Here is a 26,461-nt window from a genome sequence, read left to right as displayed (position 1 = left end):
CCAAATATTGAACATCTACTGGTTGCGTTGGCTTTTTAAGTTTTGATGAGCCCAAAATTAAAATTTAGAGTGTAGTGCTGCTGATGGTCTTAATTCCACTGCTTACAAAACTTGCAAAAGAAACATTAATACTTATTCTACTGCATATATTATCTTAATGTACTTCCATAGAAGTCTGTGTAACTAAGATTGCCTTTTGCTGCATGAATTACAAAAGCTTAATAATATCACTGACTTTTAAAATATATAGGAGGGAGGCTTTTGGGTTTTTTTGCAAAAACTGTTAAACTTTGTACATGATTGGTTTCTAAATTCTAAAATATTTCATAAATAATTTTATTTTAAGACAGAAGGTAAATCTGCAGAACAGTAAAGCTGTTTTAAGGACTGAAACATCTAAAAGTGTTCTATTATTAAAAGGCAGGATACTGCTTCTGGAATTCTTAGTGTAACCTTGGCTTTCATGGTTTCTCTTGGTAAGTCAAGTGAAAGAACTTCAAGCATTTTTTCTTCTAAAGTTTGCCAAAAGGTGATAAAGTGTCTGTATAATTTAGATAAAAGATGTTTTAGAGCAAGTTTAATGTAAATAATTAAGTGAACTGGCTAGCAAGCTGAAAAATGTTATGCATTAATGAAAGTTAGGTTCAGTCTGGTCCTGCATCCAATGTTGTGTTCTTGGATTCTTTCATGTGTGTGTTTTAGGGCATATTCCCTGTGGTAGAAATCCCACATGGAATCTGTGTGATACAGAAATTCTTACCAAGCTGGATGTGAAATATGTGAATACATAAGTGAGGCCTGTTTGCATCTGAACTAAGCATTTGGCACTTAAACTCCAAAGAGCTGAAAGTTTACAATTATTTGTCCTTTCTGATTTCAGAATTAAGCTATTCTTTGGTTACTTGCCAGGCTAAGCAGAGCTTTCAGAGCAAGATGTTAGTTGTGTGTTTGTTTTGTATCTCCTCATTGTCAGCTGATCTATGGTTGTGTGTGCCATTTTACTATTTTGGAGTAAATAGAAGTATTCCTTTATGTTAAAATGAAATACTCTATTCAGCTCTAAAGAATAATCTTAATAAAGGACATGTGTGACTGAAAATGCTAGCGATTATTTTCATTCTTAACATGTAGGTAGTAGTAATTTTGTGTATCTTATTGCTGTAGTAAAACTGTCTTGACTGAACATGTGTGCTTTTTGGTGTTATGTGGCAGTTGTGCATACTGTTTTAGCAAATATGAAGTATTTATATTTATACGCATTTGCAACTTAGATGATAAATATGAAGTAGGTAGGTGGTTATGTGAGCAGAATGTAATGTATCTGAAGTATCACCAGAACACTCAGCTTAAATAAATCAGTCTCCAAGATACTGCAAAGGAAACTTGAATGACCGCAGGCAATTTTAGGTTTAGATCAGTTTTATCAGTGATTACAACTTGCTTTAGAGAAGACTCAAGAGAATTTCTCTGATATAGATTGTGAGAACAATTCCCAGGTCATAAATATTAATATAAACTATGACTTCATAAATCAAGGGCTTGTTACAAATTTAGAAGTTATCTGAATGAGATTTTAGAATCTAGGTGAAAAATAGTAACCTCCTGAAATCTATCCAAAACAATCTCCCAGGAGACAGATAAGGCAGGCTTTTTGCTGTACTTTAGAAGTATGATGTTTGTATCTAAAAAAGATATTTGCAAACCATGCTGAGACTCTTAATTGCAATACCTTTTCTAAGTTCTTAAGTCATTGGAGCCTTTTCAGAAGGGGACATGCCAGTAAGTGGCTTGAAAGGGAAGAGGAGATTTAATTCATGTTACCTGTTGTGTCTGGGAACAGTCACTGAATTACCGTTTGACTCGTCATCTAAGAAAATTTGTTTTATCTGACCTATAATAACATTACAGAGTTATTATTTTTAGGCAGTCATGTGTTGGAATGAAGATTTAATCTAAGGTCATTTCCCTTGCTGGTTAAACGTGACAAAACACTCTGGTTCAGATCATAAGAAGAAATTTCATGAGGCTGTGAATTAGATGATGTTGAGAGAAGCTAACCACAGTACCATTTCCATATTGAATAAATAAATTTACTTCCTGTAGGCATTCAAAAGGAAGTTCATCTACTTAAGCACCTCCTTAATTCTTGAATGCACCCTGGAGTAATGCATTTTAGCTCACTAAAGAATAACCTCTCCTTAGTCTTCCTGTACTTAAAATTCAAGACATAAGTTCTGTGCTGTTTTGACTGTTAACCTGAATTAAAGGCTAAGTGGGAGAGAGAGCATTTTGTATGCCCCTTCCAATATTTCAGTTAATTTTGAAGGTTTTCTGCATTTGTCATGGAGTTATGAGTTATCTACGTTTTTCCACGAGTAACAGATATTGTGGATGTTTCATGGGAATATCAGCCAAGATGATTCATACTGGTGTTTGCATGTATCCTCCTGTTTTCCACAATATTTTTGTTCATCTTTTTTGGACCAAAATTTTAAAGAATACACACACATAGGCCCTGATTCATCCAACCTAATCAAGGCACCAATGTTAGGAATTCAGTTGCCTTGTACTCTCTGAATAATTCATTAAGAGGAAAGGTTTCCAGATGATTCAGGTTTTTGATAGCTGATTCCTCTTCTGCAGTTATCTGTCTCTTTTTGAAGGCTGTATAGGAAGTGTGAAGTTAAGTGTTTTCCATATTTAGATGCATCACATTCAGAAACTCAGATTATATGAATCCGGGCCAAACTGAGTTTAATAACATGCAAGTTTGTATCAGAATACGTCTGTCAACTCTAACACCTAAAACTGAGGAAATTAAAAGTTGTTGAAACGTCCTTTCAAATCTGGATGCTTCCTTCTCCATGCAAGTTTGTGGATAATGCAGTCCTATAAACCCAAAAACGTTTCTATTTTTCTGTTGCTGTAGAACAGCATCTTATCCATCTCTCACATTGTGGTTTTTCATAGTCCATCTTTCTCTTAAGTGTACACTTGTGCAACATAAGTGTATGTCTTAGACATTTATTTTCAGTTTAAGTTATGGAGGAAAGTAACGAAAAATTGTGGGTTGGAAAACCTGCCCATTTTACAAGCAATACAGTTTTAATAAGTGCGTGAGGAGTAACTTGTGGAACAAAACATGAACATCAGTGTGTGTTTGTTTGCAAAAGGAGTTTAAAAAAGAACAGAAAAAATCAATTTAAACTCTTATTACTGTCTTCCGCTTTCACTGCTGTCATGGAAAATTCAGCTGGATGCCTAACAGCTTAAAACATTTTTCTAGTCTGAAAAGAGGAATAAGGCATGTTTTCTTCCAGATCTGTGAAATAGTCCCCTCCACACCCTTTTGTCTTTCGTCTAATAATGTTTCAGGCTCAATATTGAAGGATGGAACAAGATTCTATTCTCTCTGTTCGTCATCACTACAATAGTGTCTTGATTTCATTCACTTACACAGATGTAGTATTTATCAAAGTTGGATGTGGGGTAGAAAGGAAAAACTGCATGTTTGTGGCTCTGAACTTAACTGCAATACAGGGAGGTTGTGCGAGTGTTCCCCTCCAAAGTTTGATGGACTTCTGTAACTTCTTTCCCCTAAAAAGAGAAGAATTTGGGTTGTATTTTAGGTGACATCTGAGAGAGAGTACTTGGACCTGTAAACTGAACATGTGATGCAGAAATTAGCAAGCAACAACAAGCATGATTTGCTTTTTTGTTGTAACTTCTAAAATAAAAGTAATTTAAAGCCTTCTGCTACTGGTATTAGCATATTGTTGAGCCTAGATACTGCAGCAGTTGGACCAGATTTCTGTGATGCTGTTCTAAGCATTTATCTTTACAATTCAGTGGTTTTCTGTGGTATTCTATCTGTCTAAACTGAAGAGCTGGTGGTGGTGTACCTCTCTGCTTCAGGAATTACTGTGTCACAAATCTCATCCTTTCTGCTGTGATTGTTGATGAGTTGCCTGCCCATTTGTTTTATTCTTAAAATTTCTTAAGAGCATTTTCTTTCAATATGTTACATAATTTATAGCACGAACATTTTTATTAGGAGACATTACATTTCTCTTTTTAACTACTCCCGTCACTTTTGATTACTCTTTTTAAATCACACTTATTACTTTGAACTCTTTGTTGGAGAAGAATGGAAGATATGGAAAATTGTTACTCTCTGGTCACAAGGAAGGTGATTTCAGCACTGTCAATCTTTAAGCTGGAGTCTAAAATAAAAACCTTTCAAAGGGTCTCAAACTTTCTTGCTCCCCTTACCTCACCCCCCAGCAGTGTGGCATTTGCTTTTCCATGCAATACAGTCATTTTGGAGGGGAAGAAAGGAGGCTTTAAAATAAACTTAAAAGAAATAAACTTAAAAGAAAACATGGCATTTATAAACAAAATGCTTGAAAATAGAAAGTTCTTTTTTCTTAATTGCCAGAAAGCCTGGGATTTGGATGATTAAAACATGGCTTTCTGCAGGAAGCCTTTCATTTGGAAGTTTGAATTGCTGCAGTTTCTTAAGTAGATGATGGTAATTCCGTCACCATTTGATGCCAGGGTTTTTTATCCCTCTCCCACTTCCACCATCTATTCGTGCTGTCCATTAGGAGCCCAGTTATTCCATCTGTCTTCTAGTGAGGCAGAGATCATCTGTGTTAGGCCACCTCTGTTAAATTTGTTCTGTGAAACCCGCAGTTTCACCAGACATGGAGAAATCTCTGTAAAGTGTAGCTCTTGCCTCCTTCTCTTCACTCCTGTCCATGAACAGACAGAGTCCTGCCCATGAACAGACAGTGTCTTCTGTGTGGAGTGTACCAAACCAGAGACCCAAAAGAGCAGGGTGTGAGTGTTTACTATTCCAGCAGAAGGGATTTTTTTAGTATAATACTTAAGGTATTTAAAGTAAGTAGTAGCCAAGCCAACTTTAACCTCTTCTTCTGCTCAAGACAAGGAAAGTGCTTACCTTTAGTTTAACCACTTCTAGTTTTGCATGTTTTTTCTCCATGCTGTACCATAGTTCTGCTCCTACAAATGAGAAGTCTCTTCAAGTCTCCATCAAGTCAGTGTTTTGGGAGAGCTCTAAGAACACAGGAGCTATCCAGAAAAGGAAATTTGTGTTTTCTTCCAGGGCAACATATGATCTTGAAATCATCAAGGAAGGCAAGATCCTCTATACCGGAATCTAATGACAGTTGCAAACACAGAGAAAAAAATTGTATTGTTTCCTCTGTTAAACTGTAGTCCTGTGGGTGCCCATAAAAATTCCCATTTAAGGGCCTGGTACATGAAAGATTACCTGTAGCTTACAAGTCTCTTTCACACAGGGTAGTTTCCATTTAGTGAAATATAGACCTCTGCAAACAGAAAAGTACAGGTACTTTCGGGCATAAATGCATCATTCTGCCCTTCTCTGGTTGGGCCATGAAGAGGCAAGTCATTTGAGGACCTATAGTCTAACTTGTAGGGGTATTTTTAGCAGGGGGGGAGGTTAGATTCTAGTGGATGAGTTTATTTTTCATTTATTTCAAGTGCAGTTCGCAGTTACTGTGTATGTGAGATTAGCAGAATATGTCATTGTGGAATTTACATTTTGTTTTTCATAGTCTTTGCTTTTATCCATTTAAGCCTGTGAATAGAATCTAATCATCATTCTAAAATGACTTTTGGATGTTCAATCTATTAGAAAGGCTAACATGGTAAAGGTTGAGGTATTTTTTAATTGTAAATTCCTCTCTCTGATACTGTTTAGTGGATTTTTTTATTACTTCTGTAGGACCTAACTTTCTTCCCAAGCCAAATGTTTAGTTTATCATAAAGATACCAGCCCATTCTTTTCCCACCTCTTGCATCCCTCTGTCTTCTGCCAAGTTCCAATGATTATTATTGCCTATATTCACAATCCCGAGCATATTGAAGGATGTCTTGTAGGATGTAGAAATCTAGATTTTACCTGATTATTTTTGTGTGTGTCTATTCTCTCACTTTTCTGGTTTGACCTGCATCCTTGGTTTGTTTGATTTTTTATTTTTGTCTTTGATTTTTCTCAAGAGATGTTGGAGACTCTGACCTAGTTTCAGCCTGTGGTTTCTAGTGGCATATTTTCTGAGTATTGCTTGAGGATAAGGAAGCTCCCAAAAGGAACAAGAAAAAAAAATCCACAGTATTTCGGGGCAGTGGCGCAGTGAATAGAAGAGCGTTGTCAGGCTCAGGAGCTTAACAGTAAGCTAGGGCTGGAATTCCCTGAAAAAATGTAACTGAAAACTGCAGATGTGGTGCCTGACTTGCAGTGTCCTTGTGCAGAAATTATTTAAAAGGTAAGAAAGACTTTTCATTTTTGAGAAAAACTGTGAACTCCTAGAATACACTATTTCACAGATTTAATAGATGTTAATCTTATGTAAGCTGGGCAATTGAGAATTTTGGTAAAAATACTAGGAGATAGGTCAACACCGAAAGTGTTTTCCTTTGCTTCTGCTAAAAGAAAAAGAGAATTTTAACATATTGTCTTTTCCTGATATGGTTTAAGAAGAAAAAGAAAACAACCCGACAACAAAAAATCCTGGAAAGATTCCATGTCATGTAGTTTTAATTACAATACAAATTTTCTAGAACAGCTTTATTGAAATATTAAAATCAATCTGTGTAAACTTAACAGCTGAAATCCAAGCGACAACTGGAAGGCCTGGAAGTACAGGTACACTGTGGGCAAACTCTACTTTTTTTCAGACTTACAGTCTGAAAAAATTTTTCAGACATATAATTTTCTTTTTCTTTGAAAAAAAAGGATTTTATGGCATTCGTTATTCTTTGGAATGTTATAACTGGAAAAGTGGTAGTTGCATCTGATTTTTGTGTGCACATATGGGCATTTGTTTTAGCAGGTTAGAGATATTTATAGCATTATCAGTCATTTAGGAAGTTCATAGTTACCAAAATAGAATAAGCCACCTTGGTTTTTTTGTAAATGTTTGGCTGATTTGAAGATGTTATGGCAAGATATGTTCTGGATGTTATGTTAATTTTTTGTTTTGAATAGTCTAAACAGTTACTTTAACTGTTGGGCATCCCTTAGACACTGCAGACCTTAGCACCGCTAGCACTCGCCAAATGTGTGACTTTCAGGCTCAGGCTGTTTGATTTATCAGGTGGCATAATGTATTCCTGTCTGTTGTTCTCCCTTAAAGATAAGTAGCCAGAACAGTGTTCAACATGAGTGCACTGTAAAGCAGAAATGTTTTTATATGAGCGGTTCACTCTTCTCATTAAAAGAGGGATTTCATTATTGTCACCTGGAAGAAAGAGCTAGCAATTAAAATTAAGTAAGTTCGAGCACATTGTGTTTATTAATAATTTAATTTATTTTTTTTGTTCTTTGAAATATTGAAAGAACTCTTAAAGTAGTTAAGATACCCTCTCAAAATTAAATTCAGTGTGGACACAATATAGACATACAATACCTACCTTTGTGGTAAGGTATATGAAATGAGCAATCTTAAAATATTCTAATAAGTGGACTGGAATACAAGCAACCCTGCAGTAATTAAGATGAGAATGACCAAAATGCTCTTTCTCCTTCCAGCAACAGACGGTTTCTGTGAAAGCCTTTGCTTCACAGAAGTAGTACATCTTTTGTTGTGGGTGATGGTGGTATGAATCTTGGAAGCCCTTTGTTTCCTTTTCACACTTCTGTTTTTATGGAATGTGCTTAGATGGCAAGTACAGGCAGTGGCTGTTGAGCAGTTTTTTTGCATCCCGAGAACAGCAAATACCAATTTATAGTGCAGGGAATGAAGAGGCACAGAAAACTTAATTTGTATTATAATTATACCTTTGTCTGGGTGTTTTATAGTGTCAATCGAACAATGAACTCATTTTCATAATGACAGCTTCACTTGGGAATTTAGAGTTACACCTGTTTCTCAACTTGTAAACCACTGAGTCTGTGGAAGTGCCTCTTAATGCCATGTTGGCTATACCTTTCACAGTGTAATGTGTAGCTATTTGTAAACCTTTACTGTTACCTTGTGGTGGGTTGACCTTGGCTGCATGCCAGGTGCCCACCAAGCTACTGTATCACTCCCCTCCTCAGCAGAATGGGGAGGAGGAGAAAATAAGATGGGGAAAAAACTCATGGATCAAGATAAAGGCAGTTTAATAAAGCAAAAGCAAAGGCCGCATGTGGAAGCAAGGGAAAACAAAAGGTTTATTCTCTACTTCCCATCAGCAGGCAATGTCCAGCCACTTCCCAAGAAGTAGGGCTTCAGTACACGTAGCGGTTGCTCTGGAAGACAAACATCATAATAGCGAATGTCCCCCTCCTCCTCCTTTCTTTTAGCTTTTATTGCTGAGCAGATGTCATATGGTATGGAATATCCCTTTGGTCAGTTTGGGTCAGCTGTCCTGGCTATGTCCCCTAAGAACTTGCACAGCCCCAGCCTACTGGTGAGGGGGGAATGTTGGAGAGACAGCCTTGATGCTGTGTGAACACTGCTCAGCAGTAGCCAAAACACTGGTATGTTATCAACACCTTTCTAGCTACCAATACAAAGCACAGCACTATGAGGGTTGCTATGGGGAAGATTAACTCAGCCAGACCCAATACAATCTCCACCCCTTATTCTATACCATTTGCATCATGCTCAGGTTCCACATAATTTAATACATATATATATTTTCTAACCATCTCATTGTATTTAATTCTCATTACTGAAATGCCTTCTTACCAACACTTGCAACTTAAACTACATACTTAAGCCATCTTTATACCCAATATACAGATTTATACATTCCCATTAACTGCTATCCCCTGTCCTTTAACAGATAGTTATTACTCTCCCATTCCATGGGCTTCCTCCAGTCCTCCAGATGTTCATAAGAGCAGGCTATGACTTGGGCCCCATCTGTCAAGATGGGTGCTCAGGACAGGAGAACCCGTATGTTTGATTGTTGGGCATCACCATGGACTTCGTTTGGGTCATTGTTGCACTCTCTGGTTCCTTGTGAAACTCACTCTTCGTCGGTTCAGGTCATTCCTGCTACATTTCTTCCTATAGCATAAAACTCTCATCACAGATTATTCCCCCCCCCCCCCCCCCCCCCGGTTAAATCTCCTTGAGGCACACACCAGGTCTCCCTATCCTTCTGCATTACCCACCAAGTACACCCAGGTCCATGAGCGAAGACAATCCCACAAGTGGGTTTGCCTTTTCCCATGGGAAGAGCAATCCACACTGCTTACCTCAGCCACTTACCTCTGTGCACCATGGGGAGCTTTTCTCTTCCCACAGTATGTAGGGGTTTTGTTTGGGCAGGACCAGGATGGTTAGCAGATCCTGTGGTGTTAACCAGCCAAGTGGCTTCTGCCAAATTTGCATCCTAGTGCTTCCATGCCTCATTGCCCAATGCTATCAACATAGTCTTTAACAGTCCATTATATCTCTCAATCTTTCCAGAGGCTTGTGGGTGATAGGGCTGTGATACACCCACTCAATGCCGTGTTTCTTAGCCCAGGAGTTTATGAGGTTATTTCCGAAATGAGTCCCATTGTCTGATCCAGTTCTTTCTGGGGTACTATATTACCACAAAATTTGCCTTTCAAGGCCTAAGATAGTGGTTTGGGCAGTGGCATGGTTTACAGGGTATGTTTCTAGCCAACCAGTAGTTGCTTCCGCAGTAGTGAGTATGTAGTGCTTGCCTTGGTGTGTTTGTGGCAGTGGTGCAATATAGTCAATTTGCCAGGCCTTGCCATATCGAAAACCCAGACACCGCCCTCGGTTCCAGGGAGATTTTACTCATGTGGTTTGCTTGATTGCAGCACATGTTTCACATTCATGAGTGACCTGTGTGATGGCCTCCATGGTCAGGTCCAAGTGTATGGACTGATCACGAGCCCATCTATATGTTGTACCTCTCCCTAGATGTCCCAATGTTTCGTGGGCCCGTTGAGCTACAAATAGCTCACCCTTATGCCCCCTGTCCTGGTCCACCTGAGCCACTTTAATTTTGACAGCCTTGTCTACCTGTTCATTGTTTTGATGCTTGTCAGTGGCATGGCTTTTGGGCATGTGAGCATCTACATGATGTACCTTTAGAGCCATGTTTTCTACCCAGGCATCGATGTCCTGCCACAATGCAGCAGCCCAGAAGGGTTTAACCCTGCGCTGCCAATTGGTCTTCCGCTTCTGTAGCCACTGCCACAGGGCATTAGCCACCATCCAGGACTCAGTATAGAGACAGAGTACTGGCCACTTCTCTCGTTCAGCAATCTCTAGGGCTGGTTGGATGGCTTTCAGTTCTGAAATCTGACTTGACTCACGTTCTCCTTCAGTGGCTTCAGCGACTTGTCATGTGGGACTCCATGCAGCAGCTTTCCACCTCTGGTGGTTTTCTACCACACAACAGGATCCATCAGTAAACAAAGCATAACACCTTTCATCTTCTGATAACTCTTTATATGGTGGGGCCTCTTGGGCACAAGCTACCTCCTCAGGCAATGCTCCAAAATCTCTCCCTTCTGGCCAGTCCATGATCTCTTCCAGGATTCCTGGGTCGTTGGGTTTCCCCAGTCGAGCTCATTATATGATCGACGCAACCCACTTAGTCCATGTAGCACTGCTTGTGTGATGTGTAGGGGGGATGTTTCCTTTAAACATCCAGTGTAGCATGGGCAGTCGCAGTGCCAAGAGGAGATACGCTTCTGTACCAACAACTTCTGAAGCAGCCAAAACACTGGCATGTTATCAACACCTTTCGAGCTACCGGTACAAAGCACAGCACTGTGAGGGCTGCTACGGGGAAAAGTAACTCCATCTCAGCCTGACCCAATACATACCTTTTCAGACTTAGCATGGACTGCAGTCCCATAAATATTTTTTTTGCTCAGGTGCATATATGATTTCCATGCTAATACCTGAGTTCCCCTTCAAACACCTGTGACTATTAAAGACGTGCCTACGCTATGAATGTGAAAACAGAGGGCATGAGTCTTCTGCTGGCTTATCTCTATATGTATGTGTGTGTGAAAAGAGAAAGAAATTATACAGTTGTTTTAGGAATCAGAGCTGCTGTTAGTGGCAAGAAGTAAAGTTGGAAGAAGAGTAGGTTTGGCTAAACCAAAGATAATGAAATTTTCACTTTTATTGGAGAAATAAAGCTGATAGAACTGCAGGATAAAATGAGTATAAAGGAAGTCAGCCTGCTGCTATAGAGACTTTCTGTGGCAAGCACGAAAAAAAGGGAAGGAATTGGCAGAGATGGATAAGGAAAGAGATAAAACGTATAATATAAAGTCTGTTTAAAAATTATTTTAAAATCAGACTTTGGCAACAGAAAATTGTAACAAAGATATCAGGCATCACAATGATAGATTGTGTCTGTTCTAGGAAACTTAAATGGTACCAGGCAAATGAGCATTTTGAGAATAATAATTCAAATGACCTTTGTAGAACCTTGCAGTCACTTCAGTACTTTTCAGTACATTTTTTTCTGCATAAACTGACTATTTTCATATTCGTGTTATGGATGTTAGTGTGATGCATTAAACATTTTAAACTGCAATTGCCTTTGACCTGTATGTTGCTATTAAATGAAATTCCCTGAATTACATTGACTATGTTGGCTGCCATCAAAGTGGCAGTTGTGAAGACCTGTGAGAGCTGGCAGTAATGGCATAAGTGGAAGCAGGAAGCCAGTCCATGATCTTAGTAAACCACATAGATAACTTAGCTCCTGTAATGAATTTCTAGATTTTTTCATTAATTTCATTAAGTTCATAGAGTCCTTTTATTTGAAAAGACATGGTTTAATAATGATGGATTGACTAAATCACAAGTTGAGATTGTTATATTGTGATTAAGAACTAAACAGAATTTTAATGTTTTCTAAAGAGGAAAAACAGGATATCTTTTCCTGGTTTTGTTCTTTATTAAGGTAGTCTCATTTTTTTTAGCAATTTTTCATCATATTTTTAGGGGTATATCCATGAAAACAAAAATCTGGATCAGTCCTGTTGTTTCTGATTTCCCCCTGCTTTCTCCTCCTCAGGTTATGGCTGGTGTGAGGGAAACCTTTCTTACTTTTATATACATTGTAGTATTGGGTTTTTTTGTTTGGTTGGGGTTTTTTTGGTCATAGCACTATTTTCACAGAGGTGGATTTTCTTTTTTTTCCAGAACCCTGTCAAGAAAATTCCAGATTCTCATGAAATTACACTCCAACATGGGACAAAAACAGTAAGTGATAACACATTTTCAACACTTCTTGTTTTTGCAGAAGTGAGCCAGTCTATGAAAAGAGTTAACAAATACTTAGTCAGCTAAAGTTCAAGGACCTAATTTTTTTTCTTAATTTGTTATTTTAGTCTAGGTTTCTAATTCTAATTTCTTACTGCAATTGAAAGCGTGTTTTAGGACTGCTTCTGTGCTTTTTTGTCTTCTTGCTTGTTGTCAAACACACTCTCTGTAATTGTTGGCATTCCTCTTCTAGGCTAGACCTTCCTAATCTAGACATAGGTCTAATCTAGGCCTTTCTTTGACTGGTCCTGAATTTCAAAGATAATGTTGTTGCTGAAGTTTCTAAGACTTCTTTGTAGCTGAACACAGGTCTCTGTCATTCTCCTTGAATCTTTTAAGTGCCTTTTATACACCGTTTTCAATTTTGTGAAACCTTGTTCTTTGTTGTCTTTGACTGCATCTTTACTGGGTTTCACCTCCTTCACTTTCTTTTAAAGAACCACTGTCCAACTTGAAGCTATCATTTCTTTATTCTCAATATTTTCATCTCTGGGTAATCTCATCTTCCAACACAAATTCAATTGCTTTTATTTGCTGATTGATCGAAGATCTATTTTTATAGAATGGAATTTATTTTCTGGCCATGAATAGCCCTGAATCTATTCCCAAATCCTTTCCCCATATTCTTTTTTGGCCATTAAAAAAGATGCTGCTGCTGTTTATCCTCTTTAGTTTGGGCCATGACTTAGGCTTCAATGAAAAAATAATACTAGAATTTCTTTTGTTGTTGTTATATCGCTGTGAAAGTACTGTCAGCTAATCAATAGAATTCTCACTCATGGCATTCCTGAGAATTTCTTTGGAGTGGGGGGAAAAAAAGAAAGTAAAGAAAAATAAAACAAAAAATTATTTGAGAAAAATGCTTTTTCATGACGTTTTAAACAATCTAAGGAAATGTATGATTTTCCATTATTGGATTGTTAGGAAAACTCGTGGAGTAATTTTCTGTTTATGTAATTAATATAATCATACACTTAATAATTTAACATTCAACAATATTAAATAATAAACTTATTAAATTAACAATATCAAATTAAAACATTAAACACCAATAATAATGTGTTTAACATTTGAATTTTTAATAATTAATTTCTTAATATTTGCCGGACATTCAAAAGCCATTTTTGGGGGGTTTAAACTTAACAGTAAAGTTCATAAATGTGTGTGTGTGTGGGGGGTTTCAGTAATAGTTATTTTCAGAAGTGTTCATTCATTAATTTGGCATCAGAATTTGTGGTCTGTCTTGGAGTGTGGAGAGGTGATAAGGCTTACCCATTTGTTTTATCATAGTGCTAGACATACAGACATAGAGGGAGGAGAGTAAAGACGTAGCAAGTATGTTATAAATGAAAATAGAAAAATATTCTCTTTGAAGACCTGTAAAAGATGCATTGTATTACACTAAACAAAAGTAGAGTGGATATTTATGCACACAGTGTATGTAACTTCTTTGCATGCTGATTTCTGTGCATACTAGGATTTGCATACTAGTGTACCAGTTCCCCATTTTACATGTGACAGTAACTGCTTCTACAGTACTTCTTGAATACATTTCCTAACAAACTTTATTAAGTAAATTTTTTTCTCTGTATTAAACCAGTAAATCTTTTGGTGGTTTCTTAAAGCATAAGCTCACGTTATTTCTAACTAAGAGGCTTTGTAAAGTGGAAGTTACAATTTGGAAGACTTCTGAAGTATTTTGACTGCATAAGAATGCAGCTGTCATCACCTAGAGCAGAGGTGAGTTATAATGTGGGTATATATATATATATATATATATATATATATATATATATACCCACATTATATATATATATATATCTCTCTCTATCTCTCACAGCTGGATTAGACTGGATGCAGTGAATGAAACGTATCATTGAAAAAAGAGCTCTTTTGTAGAAAGACTATCTTTTTGTTTTATTTGTTTGTTTTAGAATACCCATGTCATTCCAGACATAAAAGGATGGGAGCAACTTCATATCTTAATATCAGTGTTGCACCCCAACATTTTAAAACACAGTCTTTGCATTATGTTCATACATAGTACTGTATTTCAGCTAAACTTACGTATCCCATCTGTACCTCTTCAGTCTAATGAATGTGGGTTTGATGATGACTCTATTCCTGTGCAGCTGAAAAGTCTCAGAAAAGATTTCCCAAGCTGGAGAGGCTTTCCAGAAACCTGATTAATTTCCCAGTTGTCTTGCTTATACAGTGTAATAGGAGTTACTGTTCCCAATGAAACCTCAGGGCTGGTTTTTTTTTTTTTCTCTCCTGACACGTTTGATACATAGGTGGGTATGAGAAAGAATACATAATCAGAGGTATTCTGAACAGTGTGCTTGCTAACGTCTCATGTCACAGCTGGTCCTTCCTGTAGTACTTATTGTAGAATAAAACACTTGATTCTATTAACTGAATGCATGATTAATCTGAAGATGCCCAGTTTTTCAGCATTTTACAAATCATGTATGGAATGAATGGGGTTCAAAATTTGCATTTAAATGGTAAAAGGGGAATTTTTTTTTTTTTTAAACATGTAAGAGGTTGCATCTTTGCAACCTTTAAAAATCAAGTATGTCACAGTGACATAATCACTAATTGGAGTTTAATTCATTCTTAGGGATAGCACAAAGCAGTACATTTAAACATTTGACTCAGGGAAGTACAAAGAAAAATGTTAAATCTATTAGTAACTCTGTAAATTAGATTTTTAATTAGGGGGAGCACTGGATTAGGACATCTGATGATCCTTTGCATTCTTTAGAAGAATGAGGTTTTAGACCTTCTCTAAAAGACAAGATTTCTGCAAGTGAATGCCTCTAAAATAAAGCAGGACAATTAGATTAAGGAGAAGTCAGTTGCCTGGTGAACAGCAGCATCATTTCTGCAACAACTTGGTTTTTTTGAAAGTACTTTTTTCAAACTGTTGGCTGTATGATGGCACTGTATGTTTGAAATATAGTGAGGTACCAGCATGAGGAACAGTGTGAGCCTTAATGAGAAGGTGACTAGAAATGAGTTGTTGATAAAATAAGGAATACCTAAGTGAGCCTTTTTGTACACGAAACTGGAAGAAGAAAACTCAGAAGAATCCCATACTCTTTCAGATAAGGAAACCTTAAATTTAGCAAAACAAATTTTCCATCTTAAAGAATAAATTCCATTCATAACTGGTGTTTTTAGTGAAACATTTATTTTCTGTAGGTTATTTTTTCAACTGGGCATGGAAAAGAATATGTCATGCTAAATTCCATTTTTTAAACAGTGTTTTGTGTGGGAACTATTTAACAGTTTACATAAGTTTTAAAAGTCTCCATAGCACAGTCTATATATTAAAGCTTTAAAAAAAGATACAGTAGTAGACTGATACATCTTTGGGACAAGTTTTTTTTGGTGGTACTTCTATGTGTCTGCATTAAATCAGTGACTGTCAGTACTTTTCATACATACATGTAAAGGAGATACATACAGATGAGCATCCTTATATGCAAATTATTGTATTTTTTTCACATCAATATCTGGAATTTTTAGCATAGGTTTAGGCATCTGAAAGTAATTGGCCTGATTTTTTTTTTTTTTTCCCTCAAAGAAGTTCCGCCTTGCTAGCCTATAGCTACTACACTGTTCTTAGGTGTTATCTTTCACCCAGAAATTAAGACTTTTCCTTCTTTTATTGTGTATACAGTTTTTTTGTTTGGTTGGTTTTTTCCCCACACAATTTTCTATAAGTCTGAATGTTCTTGGTGAAGTATAAGATTATTTTTTTTCCTTCAGGATTTTCTGGCTCATCTCTTCAAATCCCTTTCCAGGCATTTCCTAGACCTTCTTCTTCATCATCTTCTTCTTGTTCCTACTTTATTTTCTTGTGTTGAAGACGGCCTTCCTTGTTGTAAAAGGGTTTCTGAATCTGGTGTTTATCTATCTTATGTGTTTGGGATGACCCGGGTTTTTGTCCAATCTCCCCAGGTTAAAAGTCATCTGCTGGTTGGAGGCTAGGTTTTACCCATGGTCTGCCTAACTTGAAATGCCTAATAGAGGTTAAACTGTGTTCTAGGGGTTAAAACCTAAGCATGAATTCCATATGAGTTTTCTCTTGTCCTGAAAACTTTTTCAGTTATTTTAACATTTCAGGTTGCATGTAATTTTGAATAATTCTAAAAATACATGTTTTACAGTTTTTGATATCACTTTTCAACACTGTCTCATGTAGATGACTTAATTTTGGAGAGTTAATCTCTTTTCTTGTCTTACAAATTAATTTAACACATTGTCTAGCTGATCTTGTATTAATACTTGAAATCATATTCGTAGATAGTATTTTCACAAATGAGAAAAGAGAAGAAATAATTTTGAAGGTAAGTGAAAGGATGTTAATCAATGAGATGCTGTCTGCTACTCTTCTCCATATGGTGATTTGAATACTACTATAATGAAGTTCTTTAAATAGAGGAACGAAAACAGGATTTTCACTCAAAATCCCATTTTAATAAACCTTTGATTTGAGGATAACAAATGAGAGTAATGAACATTAAGCATTCTTTCCTTAAAGTTCTGAGTGGCTTTAAGCAGCTGGTTTTGATATAAAACAAATGGGTTTTCATAAATTTTTTTGAGCTTTTTTAGTTAAAATAGTATCTTTTTTAAAGTTGTGGGTTTTTTTAAATCAAGTTTTTTTTTCTTTTCTTTTATTCAGAAGAGAAATTTAACCAAACAACATATATATGCAGATGAACTGTCTTGAGTAAACTAGCGCAAAATCTTAAATTGATGGATGTTAAATGACTTTTCAGGATCCTCCTAGAAATATGATTTGTACTTTTGAGAAAAGTTCAGAGTACAATTTTTTTTCATAGAAGTGAAACATATCCAAATTCTGCAATGAGACGATTAGAAAGCAAACACTGTAAACTAACTTTTCTCAGCTGTCTTCAGTGGTTTATTCAGATTATGTAATTTCCATTTCTGTTCTCCCTACCACTTCCAAAGTACTCGGACATTATACAAGGTAGTGAAAATTCAAAAACAAAATATAGCTGATGTATTTTAGAAAGAAACTAGCACACTGAATTATTTTTCTACTTTAGTAGTATTTTATGTTTTGGTGACACCTGAAGAACTGTAGGGAAAAAAAAAAAAGCTTGAATGATCTTAAATTTTTTTTTTTCCTGGTTAGGTTTCTGCTTTGGGATTGGATCCTTCAGGTGCCCGTTTGATAACTGGTGGATATGACTATGATGTTAAATTTTGGGATTTTGCTGGAATGGATGCCTCTCTCCAAGCTTTTCGATCACTCCAGCCTTGTGAATGGTAGGCATGAAGACTGCCTTTTTCACCTAAGACTGTGCCAATGTTAAGCTCGTAATAGAATGGAAGCTGTAAGCTTGTAAGATAGCTTGTTTAAAAGGCTTTGTATCCCATTGTACTTTTTGTGGTAAATGGAATGTGAACCTAAGAACTTGTCTGCTTATGTCTTTCCATGCTTTTTCCAATGACTTGCATATATTCCCCTTTTAGAAAGCTACAGGTGAATTTGCAGATGAAATTGTTAATAGCATATCAGCAAATAGATTATGAACCTCCCAAAGAGACAGGTTGACTTTCATAGTTGTAATCAAAATTAATAGAATACACTTTCCATATGTACTCTGCTTATATAAAATTAATGAAGAAGAGAAGAAAGTGAAAACAGTTGACCCCTTTGTGGAGAGCCTCTGTAGTTGCTGCCAGTATTTCTGAGGGGGGGTATCTAATTTTCATTAAAACCTCTGTTTCTGGAAGCACTGGTCCTTTGCATTGCACTGGTGATTGAATAACTACATAGTGTGCATTAAAAAAAGTATAAGTCTATTGTCTTTTTTAAAGAAAAAGAGCTGTATGTTTATTTACATTTATCTATATTTTTTCTATGTATGTAAATTTAAAAAAAAAGCACAGAAAACATTTTTTAGAGAGTGATTTCCATACTATCCGTACTATTCACTGGTAATTCAGCAAGTACATGAGCTGAGTTCATTTACTTGTTCCAGAGAATTGGAATAAGGAACTCCTTCAAAAGAAGTGCATGTCTCATGCACAGCAAACTTCCTGATAAACACATTCATAAATTAGTAACACAGTTGTTCTAGCAAGGTACCTTCTAATATCTAATTAATGTGGTGCACTTTATAAGATACTTTGGTACACTTAAGCGAGGGACTGAAATTTATTATGCACAGTAAGTAGTACTTAGAATGTCTATTTTTAATCATTATTGTCTTAAAAAGCTACAGCTGAATTTTGGTCAGTTTGGAAGGTTAGGATGTGTATGACTAATTATAGATGTGCCAAGAATCTAGATAATGAAAGACAAGAAAAAGTTGGGGCTGTTAGCCTGAAAAGGAGCAAAATAGAAAGGGGTTCTACTGATGTTCTAAACTGAAAAATCAGGGAAATAAAAAGTGTGCTTTGATTCATTAAGCAATTCTAATCTCTTTGACAGACTTATCTTGTAATAAACTGATGAATGGTACATTTACTTTGAAAACATAAGTTAGTAAACATGCCACTTTGAAATAAATAAAAAAAATTCTCCAAACATGGAGTCACATTCAGACTTTTCTGGCATGAGTTTCATTTACATGATTAGTTAGCAGGATACAAATGGTATTTTCCTTTCCTCTGTCATAACTGAGCAGTAAGAAAGAGCTGACAGTCTTCACTCCCACAGTAGGAGACTATTTTAACTGAAGCCTTTCCAAATTGAGCAGAAGAGTGCATTCAAATTTAGCAGCACTTGGTAATAATGGTATAAGACATAAATATAGTATAAAAACCACATGTACAGTGTACGTTAATGAATGTATGAGTGTTCTTGGTGAAATATACGTTCTTGTGGTTTGAGTATGTTGAAGTATAAATGAAATACATAAAAATATAAATATAAAATAATACTAAAAATAGAATAGACTGGTGAAAGGTTTGGGAATTTCACTTGTGTTGCAAGTCTCAGGTACTGAATTGGGGTTTTTAAAAATATGTTATTTAAATACCCCTTCTGTATCTTTTTGAAAACATAAAACTGGACCTATAGCTCTGTCTGCTAAAAAGATCAAAACTCAAGAAAAAGTTCTTTCATGCTGACATTGAGGCATGCTGGTGAGCACTATGTAGAATATTACATAACTTATGCCTAGGTGTATATATATTCTTATATTATTTTTTTCACTATGGAATTTATTGCAAGGACTATTAACCATTCCTAGACCTTAATTTCAGAGAATTCTGAGGTATGGAAGCTTTAGGTGTTAGCAGAAATCCAGTTCTGGAGCCATAAATTTAATTTCAGTTTAAGAATAAAAAAGCCTGAGAATAATTCTATATTGTTCAGGCTCTCTTTTGTAACATAGTATCAGATTACTCTGTTAATTTCTCCTTGGATTTGGGATGTAAGGAAAAAAAAAAAAGAGCCTGACAAAAAACTAGTACCTTCAAACCACACCTTGGTGCTGAAGGTGAAGGCAAGGTTAAGGCAAAGCTGTGTTACGTGTGTAGAAATTGTGTGTCATGATTCTACCCGTGTATGTAGCTCTGCTCTGCAAGTCCTGGCAGAAAGTGCTGTGCGCGTTTGGCAGCTTTAAACCAAAATGACTTGGATTAATGCTATTAAAGGGAACTGTTTTTGTAAGTTTCCCAAGACTTTTGCTTTAACATTTATAAGAACTAAAAATATTTTCTTTAAGAACTGTCTCTGCAGAGCCTCACTCTTGGTCATACTCCAATAAACATCTGAAAAGCGGTAACTTCTGGGGCTCTGCAAATACCCTGCTTATAGAACCAATTTTTGGACTTGTTTTTAAAAGTCGTATTGCACAGTCACAAAGGGTTTTTTTTCTTCCTTTAGATAAAGGTGGTGGAAATCTTGTCTCTCAGACTAATTTTTTCACAAGACTGATTTGATGAATTATTAGTTATGTTCCCATTGTGCTAGGCACTGTAAAATCAGGTGCTCTTGTTAGAAGAAACTTTAAATCTAAATCTAAGATGAAACCAATGTTTGTTCAAACATGCTGATTTAGAACTACAAAGAAGCAATGAGACAGTATTGGTCAAATTATGAACAGTGCCATGTTAACAGTATTAATGGCTGTAGTTTTCATTTCAGTACTTAAGTGTCTGAAAAACAGTTTTCTCAGAAGACTCTGGGGGTCTTTACATATTGTGGATTCTCTCAGAAATCAGATTTTACTTTTGGGCAAGCTGATTAATCATATCTAGGAGCCAAATTCTCTTCATGCATGAGGTATGCATCAAGCAAAAATAATCTTTTAGTGTAGTTTTTAAATGTTTATTTTTGGTTCTTACATTTCAACAATGAAAAGTGCAAAACATGAATCTGTGCTTTGGAGATGTGTTGGGTATTTTCTTTTGACAATTTCAGCATTAGAGCCTGAGAAGTGTAACTAGCTAAGTACTTCATTCTGCATGCAGTACTCAGGTGGGGCTCAGGAATATTTTGAGCTTTGTACAAATTGTGATACGGCAAGAGCACTTGGATGTACAACGGGGGGAAATTTTTTTTCCGAAGATATACTTGTTGCTCTGAAGCTGTATCTGATGGATTCTTTAGTCTAGGTTTATCAGCTGTCTCCAGAGAATATTCTAGACTTTAGATATTGTTTCTCCTGTGGGTTTCTTTTTAATTTTTTCAGTCTTTCCTCTGAGCTTAATGCGGCTGGCCTTCTTTCCCCTCTTCTGAGCAAGTATCCATTTTTGCTCCTGAGGCTCAGGATGCTTTTTCAGACAACGCCTGTGACATATTTCAGAAATTCCCAGATTTGATTGTCTCCTTTCTACTAAAAATCAGAGTTTATAATACTTTGGCCAATTCGACTGCCAGTTTGTATTACATAATAGGGTGCTTGAAGCAATTTTTGGCTTTTGAATCATAATGTAATCAGTTTTGCCAAACGTGTTTTGAATGAGAAACTTAGGCTTAGTTTGCATTACTATGATCGGTGCAGAATTTTTAAAACACGTATTACGAAGTTTTATGCGTTTTGTGTAGTAACTCACAGTTTGAGGACAGATTTAACAGATAATAGCTACTGCTGAGTCAGTCATGAAGTCACCGCCATATAAGACATGAAACGTTAAAATTATTATGTTACAAGTTGCATAGTTCTGTTGATCACCTGAGTGTTAATTTTGTTGATGTGAAATTGTGTTAAAAAGGTTTCCTTAAAGTTACTAGGGTTTGAATGCACATGGTTATGTTCTTCACCAAAAGGAAGATACTCCTTTGAGGACAGTTTGGATGCCATGGGAATCCAAATCTAGCTGGCAAATGCATTCCAGTCCTTAATTTGTGGTTAATTTAGCTGCAGAGCTGAAGCATTAATATGAAGTACTGTTATTGTGCACGTTCTGTTAATGTGCCAGGATATAAATTCTGGCAGGTTGTGGAGTGGATAGACTGCTTTGCATTCTTTGCCATCCTTGTAATGGAGTATAGCTGGGTAGAGGGTCAAAGGGATATCTGCTGCAGATACAGCAACTGCAGTGAACTTTGCATATAAAGCAGGATGCTGAGAGAAGTTGCTGAAGCTGGAAATGGACTTTTCACTCATCAGCCATCTTCCCACTTTCAATTAATAATTTTTGTTGTCTTGGTATTATTCCACGATTTCTGTCCCAGGTTTTCTCAATCAATAGAAGATGTATGTAAGAAAACCTTTACCGCAAATGAGCAGTCATCCAAGACATAATAGACTAGGCAGATTGTTATCTACTGTCATGTTTCCAGGGTTGATAGTATATTTAACTTTATCTAAGATTCTGAGGAAACTGTAGCCCTGAAAATAGAAAAAGATGCACGAATGCTGACATATGACTAATTTCCTGGTGTACAATGTACCGTGGAGTTTTATGTGGGACTACAACATCCTTTTATAGTAATTTATAGATTACTGTAAATTCACAAGTTGCTTTTGAGAAGATGAAAAAGAACTTTCAGCCCTGAAGAGCTAAATCTGACACATATTATTTTTCACTTGGAGTTATAAGAGCATTCTTGAAGTTAAATATGTTTGCCAGAAATGACATGTTAATTGCCAGCTTTGTAAATAATATCGTTTGATGTGCTGTGTGGTTGAAGAAGGAAGTGTGATGTGCACACACACTCACAGAGAGGAATAAAAAGCTTTAATCCATGAATACCAGGTATTTTTTTTTTCCACCTTTCTAGTATAGGACTGTATGTGGGTCTATTTCTGCAAAATGTTTTCTCACTTTTGTTTTAGTGTAGGCTTACAGGAAGTGAAGTTAATTGAAACATTTTTTTCTTTTCTTTTTAGTCACCAAATCAAATCTTTACAGTATAGCAGCACAGGAGATGTCATTCTTGTTGTCTCTGGTAACTCTCAGGCAAAAGTTCTTGACAGAGATGGCTTCCCAGTAATGGAATGCATAAAAGGAGACCAATACATTGTGGATATGACAAACACAAAGGTAAAGTCAGAAATTAATTGAATGCCAGAAGACTGACAATGTAGTGTATTTTTTTTGTTCTTAATGAGAAACCTCATAAAGTTCAGTAAGGAAGAATGCAAAGCCCTGTCTCTAGGATGCAATAGTCCTGTGTATTGATACATGCTAGAAGTTGTGGGACCTTCATCCATGTAGGTGTTCAAGACCCAGCTAGACAAAGCCATGGCCAACCTGATCTGGTGTTGACTATAATCTGGCTTTGAGCAGGAGGTTGACCAAGGTGAACTCAAGAGGTCTTTTCCAATTAAAGTTTCTATGATGCTACAAAAAATTCATCTATTTAAAAGTGTATCCTGTAAAAATTGTCAGCTTCCCTCATACCCTTGTCCAACCAACCAAAAAGAATATTAGAAACTATTGATCTGGTCTAGTCTTTTCCTTTCTTCTACCCTCAATCGTTTTGCTGATACAGTTTACCTCTTTCAAGGCAGGGGTTGGAGGTTGCTATTATTGTTATTTGCATGCCGTGAGTGTAAGACTAATAAGCAACAATGTGTACATTTTTAATGGTAGTTAAAAATGCAGATGGAGGAGGGCTGATTCATAGTTTTGAAGTATTTTAACAACAGTTGATTCGGTTTTGACCACTTTGCCTTCGTCCTTCCACAAACTATATGAGACGAGGATTCTGTTTCCGTAGATGATTTAAATTTGGGTCAGTTTTTTAAATAGCTTAAGCCTAAGAAGTGATGATAAAATCTACTGCTGAAACTGATGATAAAGTTGATTTATTTATTGCTTGCAAAGTATATTGCCAAATAACTAGGCTAAATGCTGTTTTGCCTAAAGCTGTTCTTGTCAGATAACTATTTCTTTTGGCTAGTGATACGTATATAAAACCATCAGATAGCGACACCTGCTTTAGTTCTTGTTTACTTAAAAATAAATCAGATTTTCCTTCTCATGTAAACTTCTAGAATTCCTGTGTATTGTGGTCCAACAGTTAAAATGCTAAAATATTTGTTATATCGCTCCATTAACTCTCCAGTATTTCTCTCCATATTAAAGCAAACTGAAGTAATTCCATCATTGCAGGAGTAGCTTCCAAATTTCTCTTTGAATGTAGTAAATGAGCACTTGCTCAGTCAAAGAAGTAAAGCCAACTGGACAAAGACATTTTATATTCATAGTCATCATAATGGCAATCACTTACTTTGGATAAAATCCTTACCTTCTGTTTTTTCCATCCCAAAGAAACAAGTCTGACTACTCAATTTGCAACTTCTAATCTTATATGAAAAATTCACCTGAGGTTAAACCCACCTTGTCTCTCAAATTCTGTTTCCTCAGTTTTCTCCAACAAAGTCTTTGGCTAGTGTAGTTTGGCATTGAGTACGTATATTGTGTCACCCTGGTAATTCTTGTTATTCCTGTTATTTTTGTGTAGCTTGGAACAAATTGCATGACACCATATTGATGCCTCATTTCATGCTTTCTCTGCATTACAGTTCTCCCAAGAGAAAAAGGGGAAGTATGATTCCATGCCATTTTCTGAAAGAAAAAATATAAATAGAAGAATAGCAGGATTTTTATAATTCAAACATGAAAACAAGCAAGGATAAAACAGATTAGAGTACATAAAATCTGTTAAATCACTGTGATGTCAGTCAGCCATTACTGTGGTCAGAAGGGTCTGATTTGGCACTCAGCTTTCATGTTATTCCACTTGAAGGATTTGGAGTAAAATTTATAAGACATCTTACAAAACCTGGTAAGACTTCTTTGTGTTTATTTCCGTAGGGTCACACAGCAATGCTCAATTCAGGGTGTTGGCATCCAAAAATAAAGGAAGAATTTCTGACATGTTCTAATGATGGGTGAGTATTGAGGTCTATCTTTGTAAGGGTTTTTTTGAGAGGCTTGTTTGGCTTTTGTGTTTTAATACAGTGCCCTAATATGCTTTAAATATCATCCTTTTAAATCTTGAGCAAGTGCTCAGGACAATGTTAGGTGAGATCTGGAAGAAAAAATTTTGTTTTGGCTCTAGATAATTGATGTACTTTGTCTGTATTATTTTAGTTTTGTAATTTAAAATGAGTTCTACTGATATTTCATGAAAGTTGTTGGTTAAATATGTTTTTACAAAAATTCTTGGGCAAAATTTAACTTTACCCAGTATATCTTCAGAGTAGAATAATTCCTGTGGAGAGTCTCAAATGTAGCTGGATTCGCTGGGAAGATGGAGTATTTCAATCAGAAGTTGCAAGTTTTATGTTAAGTGTACTTAAATATTGATGGTTTAACCCCAGCCAGCAACTAAGCACCATGCAGCCGCTCACTCACTCCCCCCCACCCAGTGGGATGGGGGAGAAAATCGGGAAAAGAAGTAAAACTTGTGGGTTGAGATAAGAACGGTTTAATAGAACAGAAAAGAAGAAACTAATAATGATAATGATAACACTAATAAAATGACAACAGCAATAATGAAGGTATTGGAATGTACAAATGATGCGCAGTGCAATTGCTCTCCACCCGCCGACTGACACCCAGCTAGTCCCCGAGTGGCGACCCGCGCCCCCCCCCCCCCCCCCCCCCCCCCCTTCCCAGTTCCTAAACTAGATGTGACGTCACATGGTATGGAATACCCCGTTGGCCACTTTGGGTCAGCTGCCCTGGCTGTGTCCTGTGCCAACTTCTTGTGCCCCTCCAGCTTTCTCGCTGGCTGGGCATAAGAAGTTGAAAAATCCTTGACTTTAGTGTAAACACTACTGAGCAACAACTGAAAACATCAGTGTTATCAACATTCTTCTCCTACTGAACTCAGAACATAGCACTGTACCAGCTACTAGGAAGACAGTTAACTCTATCCCAGCTGAAACCAGGACAATGTTGTTTGCCGAGTGTCAGAAAGGCTGCTAGAAATCATTTTGTGGATTCAGTCTTGGTCTTTGTGGTTAGAATCAAACTGCAAAATGTCACTGTGGCAATTGCATTACTTAATAAAGTTACTGCCGCGGTAGCAGGATTGTGAATGATTTTTGAACTGATGTATTAAGTATGCAGTCTGCTTTAATCCAGAGTGACAGTGAGGGGGAAGACTGAATTGGCCCACTAATGTATCTGTAGTGTGGTCCATGGCAATGAAGACCCCAATTATCAGTTACTGTAAATGACATAGGTATTTTTTCTAAAAAGGCACCAACTTACTGGCTTAACACACAGGTACATGAAAAGATTATTTTAATAGGAAAATTCACAATTTCTGGCAAGACTGTGGCAGAAGGAAAAAACCTTAAATACTACAATGTGCTTAACAGAGCAGTTCAATTTTAAAAATACATGCAAGGTATACACAAAGTTTTTACTTCCATAGTAGAAATATTTATTAAATGGTAGAATAGATACTTTAAAAAGTTTGTTGCTCTTTTGGATGTAGTTAGACATTAGTACAGCTTCTTAATTAGGTTGAATAGTTTGTAGGTAGAGAAAAACAAATTAAGATATTATAAATAATGAAGATTGTCTAATTTTGTACAGCCTAAGCAGTGCCTAAGTAATATACCAAATATGGATTCAGACCATCCCTGATGCTTGAATTGCTGTGAACTGAAACGGTCTGGTCAAGTAGAATCCAGATAAACACTGCTGTAAATGGCTGCATAATTGCATTTTCAGAGACACTATATGGCTGACAATACAGGAAA

At 36.4% G+C, this 26,461-nt stretch overlaps 1 protein-coding gene across 3 annotated transcripts in view; it reads left to right on the top strand.

Annotated features, from left to right (window-relative positions):
• WDR70 (WD repeat domain 70) overlaps positions 1-26,461 on the top strand; it is a 143,717-nt gene that overhangs the window by 27,354 nt on the left and 89,902 nt on the right. For all 3 annotated transcript variants that reach the window (XM_030003416.2, XM_030003415.2, XM_041120828.1), the window contains exons 6-9: positions 12,171-12,230; positions 17,467-17,600; positions 22,625-22,778; positions 24,558-24,634. In XM_030003416.2, coding sequence (XP_029859276.1) covers positions 12,171-12,230; positions 17,467-17,600; positions 22,625-22,778; positions 24,558-24,634 — 425 coding nt within the window. The remainder of the gene's footprint in view (positions 1-12,170; positions 12,231-17,466; positions 17,601-22,624; positions 22,779-24,557; positions 24,635-26,461) is intronic.

This window comes from Aquila chrysaetos, chromosome Z, assembly GCF_900496995.4.
Source record: "Aquila chrysaetos chrysaetos chromosome Z, bAquChr1.4, whole genome shotgun sequence".
NCBI lineage: Eukaryota > Metazoa > Chordata > Aves > Accipitriformes > Accipitridae > Aquila > Aquila chrysaetos.
This window is presented reverse-complemented; position numbering and strand designations above follow the sequence as displayed.